Raw genomic sequence first — 8,795 nt, forward strand, 5'->3', positions numbered from 1 at the left:
CATAATTTTCTCTTTACTTTTTGATTAATTTCCTGTGACTTTTACTTAGATATATAGCTATAAGGAGCAGCTAAACTTTGCTAGTGAGGAACTCGCTATGATGATCAGTTGCTTCAAGGAAATGCATGTTAGTGCTACTAAACAGCGTCAACTTGCCACCGCTCAGGAAAGTGGGGAAGACGTAGTGCGGCGAAGTGAAATGTGCTTTAAACATGCACAGTGGAGATTGACAGATGCAGATGGATTACTGGGAATTGCTGACCTTGTTCTTAGCAACTTTTTGTAAGCACTTATTTTGTTGTTAGTGAGAGATTTGTCATTATAATTTCTATTATTATTATTTGTATCGTACATCTATGTATTTTTTTTCATCTAAATATTTTTATGTATTAATAACATTGCTGTTGTGATGACTTCAGGTACTCGAAAATAACCAAGAATGATGACTCTGTTGAACATTTGCTGGAGTTAGGATATTTTAAAGTAACCAATCTTTTACCTAACCAACTTTATAAGGTGAGATTGTTTTTAGGATTTGTATTTTAGACAATTTAAACTTCAAAAGTTTTCTTTGTTTATGAAAATGTGTTGTCAGTAGTTTTCATAATGGCATCTCTGTACCAGTTGTTTATTAACAAGCATTGTAAAATATTTAATAAAATATCATTGGCTAATTTATTCCTTTTAACTTGTTTACATTCCATTTGCTAACTGTGTGCTACTGTATTTGTGACATCTCTAGAATATCTTAAACCTCAAAATGTCATATTACACATCCAGGTTGGATAATAAAATTGTTAAATATATATATTTCTGAAGAATAGTCTGATAAAGAGTGGGATTCAAACTCGCATCTCGCTTGACAGATTTGTTCTTAAACTATCAGGATTGAATTCTTCACATCATTGGCTAAATAGGAAGAATTTTGATCTTTAAAGAAGATCTTAGTAACATACTTCCTAGTAAAAAAGCAAAGTTAAGACCGAAGTTTCCAGTATTTTGATCCTGACAGCTTAAATACTTAAAATACCTGTCTAGTTCAGATTAACCTTCTCCTCCCCTTTTAATTCTCACCTCAAAAATTTACAACAATTAAATGTGATGGTACGTAGCTTTATAACAACATTGCTGGAACAGCCTATAAAAACCACTGGTTTACACATTTATTTTTGTAGGATGTCCTTCAACCTACTGAACTCCAACCTAACATACCAGTGGATCGACAGCAAGCTCTGAGGATTTTCTGTCGAGATAGGGCTCCAGTGGGAGGAATATCAGTGAAAGAACACTTAGAAGTCAACGTCATTCCTATTACTATAGGTCTTACTTATGCTTTCTTTACAACCATGTTGAAGTTCTTCTTTCCCGAGAGAGCTACAGGTATGAATGTTGTCCATAGTAAATTTTGATTTAAAGGATAAGAAAAAATTAGTTTATTCAATGGAAAAAAAAAAGAGTTTTCAGTTGGAAAAATCCAGAATTCTTCACTAGTTTATAAATATGTTAATATTAATTTGAATTTTATCAATTTTTCATCCACTTCTTTGTAAACTTTTTATAATACTTAAATATTCTGAAAAAAAGTGTCATATATGATGCTTACATAATTGTATGGAAAGTGTGTGTACGATGTTTAAAACTAGCCATAAAACACTCGTTGGGAGGGTGTAGATCTTTTAACTCTTTAACAAATGAAAACGAGTCCAGGACAATAAATTCATTAAATCTTAGGAATTTTGCTGCTTTATATCTGTGCTTTCTGAATGTAGAAAGTGTAGGCCATAATGGATGATTCCATTTACGAACCTTAGGGAGGCCATACATTATACCAGGTCGTGATCCACCGGGATATAATTGTTTGAATGCATTGTCAGTAATAATATGTTTGTTTTTAAGTCCCTAATGAAGCTTTGTGTCTTTTCTTCCCTTTGGATGGTTAGGTAGAGTATATCTGAAGTAAGTGGTTTGAAGTTTGTAGTGTCGCTCGGTTTGTCTAATAACACAACTCCATTTCCTTTATCCTTGTGCATTTCCTGAAGAGATGAATAATTTGTGTGTAGTTGGCCTATATTGTTTTATCCTATGGTTTTAATTTACACTAGCACAGTTGTTGGTATTCAACACGAAATGTGAAGCATTATCTGATTGGTAGTTTTTTTATATATTTTATAATACAACTCAGTAGCTCTACACAGCTATACACATGCTTTTCAATACATTTAGTTCTGACATCACCTGTTGCCCTCAGTATTGTAATAATCTCTACAGTCTTGGTTACCAGTGCACCTGCCAACTAGGCCCCTACTATCATTCCTCATTCAGTCTGTTGGGTCCTTCCTGGCTCTCAACATGTATGCCGATTTAAATCATTTAAGCAGATCTTATAAATGGGTAAACAAATAGAGAGCAAAGAATTAAAAATATTTGAAATGTTGCTTAAAATAAAGTTCAGTAAAGACAGGTGCCACCTTAGTGGGGCCAAGGTACTTTTTTATCCTGCAGTGTTGAAACTATTGGGGTATTGCCCCACTAATATTTTGAAAGTTGTATTACAAAGTTTATACACACACACACTACCTTAATACAATGAAATGCAATAGCAAACACAAGAAAAATACGAGCTATTCCTCAAAACACATAATGCTATATTCTGCCTTAATAACTTATTGTTAGTACTAATAGATACTTATTTGTAATTTGTTTGTGAATGTTTAATTAGTACCAGTTAAGCAGAGTGTTTTTATCCACATATAATTCTTGAAGTCTAACAAGCATATAAATATGTGGTTCATTAATCGTGACCGTTTGCATTTTGATATTAAAACAGTATATTCATTACCAATAATTTTAATTTCAGAAAAGACAGAAGAACATGGCTATGAAGAACAAGATGGTGCAGGAACATTAAGTCGGCAGAAAAAACGAACAACCCTAAGTAATCGATCAACTCCAACTAGTATAGATAGAGATGACATCGATAAGATGAAAGTAAGTATACTGTGCATATGAAACCATGCAGCAAAAGTTGTACAGTAATTTCAATAATACATCGTATTGTGTAAATCACAAAATTCTTAAACTGAATCTTTAGAGGCTTAACTACATTCACAAAATTTACAAAGCAAAGTAAGTGTACTGTGCATATGAAACCATGCAGCAAAAGTTGTACAGTAATTTCAATAATAGCTTTATAAATTTTGTGAATGTAGTTAAGCCACTAAAGATTCAGTTTAAGAATTTTGTGATTTACACAATACGATGAAGTAGTTTTGTGAATACAGTTCGTTTTTTTGTGACGATAACCGGTCACTTAACCAGAGTTTTGTGGTTCTCTCAAAGCTTTGCAATAGTACTTCCATATTAGACTATACCATAATTTATGTAATATGGAAAGATTAAACAGTAGTTTTGTGATAAACAAAAAGTACAAAATTGATAAAAAAAAACATTTCACTGTTAATATTTAAATTTTTTTTCTAAAATGTTTTTATGATTATTGTTGTAAACACTTTTAAACAAGTATACCAAGTGTTGTTATAATATAGATATTACTAGTAAAAAAAATACTTAATAATCAAATGAAGAAACCAAATTATTATTATATTTTGTATAGGAAAGAGCAGCCGAAAACCACACCTTCCTGTACATTAAAATTCCTGAAGTTCCTATCCGTGTGAGCTACAAAGGTGAAAAGGAAAAGAACATTGAGGACCTCCATGACTGTAGTTTGATGCTTCCAACATTAGAATACCATAATCGGACTTGGACCTGGCTTGATCTTTTGTTAGAAATGAAGAATGACTCTAAACGAGTATTGCTATCCCAGGTATATTGATTTTTTTTTTTAAATACGTTGTTTTTCATGGTTGTAACTACCTTCTCTCTATCAAGTTCCTGTAAGTATTTGTAGTAAGACATTGTAGTCCATCAAGATATCTTGTAAATCTCTTATGATAGCTTGTTACCCTAAAACTTCTGATTTTTTTTACAATTTTAAATTGTTCTGTGATGGACATTTCTAGTTCTACCTAATATAGATTGTGTGGTCTAGTTCAGTTTACTGACATGGTATATACAGTTTTTTGTATCTTCAGAAAGAAATTTATTCCTAGTTGTCATTAATCCCTCTAGTAACACTAAATAGTGGGTATCTTATAACATAGAACCTCTCATAGATAACATTTGGGACCAAAGTGTGAGAGGGGAGGTTTGGTTTAATTATTGTGAATGTTGTGTATATATACTATATACCACATTAAAAAAAAGTAGAGGGTAATCCCTCCCCCTAATAATCCTGTCTATGGGAGCTGTACTTCAGCTCTAGTTTGTTCACTTGAATCTTTTGTTCATTGATAAAAACCTATGAATTTCAATCCAAAACATAAGAAGTATACTTAAAAAGATGAGTCTGTCAGTTTTAGTTTCCTCCTAACTCAGACCTAAGCTGCTATTTTTGTGGTTTGCCATTATTTTTACAGTTCTTATTTCATCCAAATACCAGCTTAGGTCTGAGTTTTTGTGGTTTGCCATTATTTTTACAGTTCTTATTTCATTCAAATAGCAGCTTAACCTTTTCATGGCCCTCACAAAGACAGTGCTATTTTTTCTTTTTACTCTTTAAGACTGTTTGTGCCCCTGATGAAGAAAGGTCCACCTTTTGAAAGTCCTCGAATTATAAGAGTTTTTTTATTTTTGTCATTAATTCAGTTACAGTCATGAGACCCTTAATTGAATAACATTTTACATGCACAGTCCATTATCTGAATCATTGAAGAGATACACTTCACTGAAAATTCAGAATTGTAAGACCTTCCTCAGAAGATCATGTCGAAATGTTCTAGTGTGGTTCTGAAGGAAATTACCAGAAATTTTGTATAAGTGTCTGGTAATTTTCTTCAGAACCATACTAGAACATTATTTATAATGCTATAAATAAAAAGGATGTTTGAGATACTTTTTTATTATCAAATTTAATGATGTTGTATTTGTAAACATTTTATTTTTGATGATTCTTATTTTGAGTAAATAAATATTCTTAACCAAGATATCATTCATTACGACAAATGATGCTTTTCATTTTCAGCATAAAATACTAACTGTTTCCTTACCAATGTACAATTATTTTATTTCAATATAGACTAAAATACTTATACCATTGCTAATATTTTGTTTCACCTACTGGTTGAAAGCTAGACTACACTGCAAAGTCTATTAGGAATTCCAACAGCTAAACATGGATCACAATTGTGTTTTCCCCAGTAATGAGAAAACTTGTTTATCCTTTCTAGGCTATCAAGCAAAAGCTACAAATCAAATCCAGCAAGACCTCCTTGGATGAAAGTAGTCAGCCACAAGAAGAAGATAAGGCTCGTCTTCTACTTGGCTCTAAGCTTACTGTAAGTATTATTAGTCTATATGTTATTCTGAGTTTTATTAACATTAAAAAATTTGGGTTCTAAAGTTTTGTATTCAAGACATTATAAAGAATATATAAAAATACAGTTTATGTTGGGATCGCTGTAAACAAATTTCCGTAACTTTTAATTTAAATAGCATTAAAGTTTTCTTGAAAGTCCTACATGTACTTAATATATTAATAGTTTAAAAATATATAAACAGAATAAGAAAGTTTTTTAAACATCAAGATTGTTTATAAACATAAAGAGCCTCTACTGCAAATTAAATGAAAATGTAAACATTTTGTAATATCTATAAATTTATTTTTAGGGTGGACCTGAGAAGGGAACCAAGAAAGGTTTATTTGGTAAATCAAACAAGTAATGGTCAAGCCATTAAAACAAAATCAGGCAATTAATGTGCAAGTCAAATAACCATGACGGAATCAAAAGGAAGAACAAAATACCATTGAACATGGGATAAACACATCATAGACAATATGTGATTGGTGAAACTTGAACTAGTAATAAAAAAAGATTTCAACAGTTATTTTTAATTTAAAAGTATTGTTTAATACTTTGTGATCAAAAACCAGTAATCATGCTTAACAGTGAGTTAGTAATCTTATTGGTGTACATTTCTGTTGTTTAAGTTAATTATAATGTGGATGGATAATCTGTAGTTCTCAGATAATTTCGTCTTGTTTTGATACTGTGGTACTACCACTGTCCATCACAGTTGATTTTTGCTTTGTCTGTAAAACTTTTATTTGTTCCTTAACAGTTATTTATATATCCAGATAATATGACAAACTTTGGAGGTGCTTAAAATATTGTTATTAATATTCAATTTTTACACTGCGATTTGTGAATAAATTCCATCTTAAAGGTTGTTGTTAATGCCTAAACTTTCACTTTTTTCCATATTTTAAAAGAAACAAATGAGAATAACACGAAGAAGGTTCAAATAGTCTAGTCTGTCAAAGTGTCTCTGTTATAAATAAAACATATTCTGAGTAATAAGCTCCAATAAAAATAACTTTTAGATGAGTTTCAGACACCAGTTATTCAAAAACTTATCTTTTATTAAACTATTCGTTAATACAAATAAGAATTTTAAAACAATTATAAATACGCATTGTTTATAGGAAAATTTAAAGTTTAAATTTTTGTATCTTAACATAAATAATTGTTCCTATATTAACTGAACTGTTGTTAACTTGCAGCAAAAATTTTGTAAAATGTTTATACATATATAAAAGCAGCTTTAAAAAATTGAAGTATTTCTTTTTTTTTTACGGCATACTTTTAATGTTGCCTTTATATATTTGCTAAATATATTGATCTTCAATATTTGATAATGTTTAATTGATTAATTAAATAATAATGTTACATTTTTAACTTGAAGCATTTACAAATTACCACCACAATTACTGGGTTTTGTTGAATTTATTGAATTTTATGGCTATCTCAAATAAGTACTAGTTAAGACCATGATTACTTTAAAAGTGTGGCTATTACTGCAAGACATTTTTATTTTTAAGATTTAATTTAAATCCTTAAATTGTTTTAAGAAAATTAAGGTAATATATAAGAACTTGCCTTTGCCACTTTAGAATATTTTTTGTTAAATAAGTTTTTTTTCACAAGTGGACAAAGACAAATAATGACCAGTGAAAGTAATTAGGTGATCAAATGTATAAAAAGAAAAAAATTGTTCTTTTTTTTAATCCTATCTGTAATTACTCTGTGGATTTGGTTTTAATTTATATCTACGTTATCCTTTTCAAGGTAAGACTAATAAACCAAGCTAAGTGATAAGCTTGTTTTAAAATGTTTTTTATTTAATTAATTAAATGTTTTTAATGTTGTAGATGGTATATCAGTTATCAAACAATGATACTCTGACAAATCCAGCAGATCATCATGTTCATACTTTTTTCTTTTACATTGGTAGATATTTTTCATTACCTATTGATTAACACAAAAACTTATCATAATTGCTTGTTTTAAAACTTCTTTAAAATAAGTATATTTATACTTTAGGTCTCAGTGAATTAAAGTAATGATGTTCTAGATATCTTACTTATCATACCGTGGCTGATTGGGGAATGTCAGTTCTAGATATCTTACTTATCATACTGTGGCTGATTGGGGAATGTCAGTTCTAGATATCTTACTTATCATACCGTGGCTGATTGGGGAATGTCAGTTCTAGATATCTTACTTATCATACCATGGCTGATTGGGGAATGTCAGTTCTAGATATCTTACTTATCATACCGTGGCTGATTGGGGAATGTCAGTTCTAGATATCTTACTTATCATACCGTGGCTGATTGGGGAATGTCAGTTCTAGATATCTTACTTATCAAACCGTGGCTGATTGGGGAATGTCAGTTCTAGATATCTTACTTATCATACCGTGGCTGATTGGGGAATGTCAGTTCCATTTTCGAAATGGCCAACTTGGCTATTGACACTACCATTTGACTTCCTGTTCAGTGCTATTCTTAAGTACAAGCAAGGCAAGAGATTGCTTGGGAGGCCTTATGTCATACAAACAAAAAATGTTTGTTTGTTTTATTTTTTCGCTATAATTGTTGTTATATGACATCAATTACACTGATGAGTTAAACATAACATTTAAAATTAAATTTATTTATTATTTTTATCTCACGATGCAAAATTGCAATAAAATGTGTTTAATTCCTTTAAATAACAGCTAAACATCTAATCTGAGCCTTAAGTTTGAAGGTGACACCGTATCCAATTGCTCTGTTGCCTCACATGTATTAAGAGTGTGCCCTGTACTTCATTGAATGACTTCAATAATTAATTCATGGCTACATTTTCTCTATTTTTTTAACATCGGTTAAGCTTGTAATATTTAATTAAAAAAGAAAAGATACATTTGTTTCCGCTAGAAAATTGTTATAAAATAAAATTTATTTTATGCACGCCTTTTCAGGTGGAAAATTTGAAAACCTTGATTAGAACAGAAACACTAGCACAACAATTTTCTTTCAAACAATCACTTATAAAACGTTCTTACCAGGAATAAATATTCACCAGTATTTTTGAGATACAGAAAGAGAAAATTACTGGAAATATTAACATAATAACAAATTTGACAAAATAATTAGCAGTAAATGTACGTGTTGGAACGTTTTTTGGTTTTTATTATTACATAATAGCAATTGTTTATGCGGTAGACCAGTGGTTCCCAACCTGAGGTCCCCATAGGTAATACCATCTCATTAAACAAGTAAGTTTTTTAATACTGATGTTCTTTTTTATTGCACACTCAGTTATATATGGCTTTTATTTGATAGTGAAAAGTGGGAGAACGAGTTAATAAAAACAGTTTGGGCCCGGCATGGCCAGGTGGTTAAGGCA

General features: G+C 30.5%; 1 protein-coding gene across 1 annotated transcript in view; it reads left to right on the plus strand.

The window, feature by feature from the left end:
• Positions 1-5,793, plus strand: part of LOC106464438 (protein KIAA0100-like) — a gene marked incomplete at its 5' end in the record, with an annotated part of 41,726 nt that extends 35,933 nt beyond the window's left edge. Inside the window, 7 exons of the mRNA XM_013924580.2 lie at positions 50-282; positions 420-516; positions 1,176-1,380; positions 2,858-2,988; positions 3,614-3,826; positions 5,289-5,396; positions 5,728-5,793. Of these exons, the coding sequence (XP_013780034.1) occupies positions 50-282; positions 420-516; positions 1,176-1,380; positions 2,858-2,988; positions 3,614-3,826; positions 5,289-5,396; positions 5,728-5,781 (1,041 nt within the window). The remainder of the gene's footprint in view (positions 1-49; positions 283-419; positions 517-1,175; positions 1,381-2,857; positions 2,989-3,613; positions 3,827-5,288; positions 5,397-5,727) is intronic.
• Between the last annotated feature and the right edge of the window lie 3,002 nt (positions 5,794-8,795).

Source organism: Limulus polyphemus, unplaced genomic scaffold (assembly GCF_000517525.1).
Source record: "Limulus polyphemus unplaced genomic scaffold, Limulus_polyphemus-2.1.2 Scaffold1654, whole genome shotgun sequence".
Classification (NCBI taxonomy): Eukaryota; Metazoa; Arthropoda; class Merostomata; order Xiphosura; family Limulidae; genus Limulus; species Limulus polyphemus.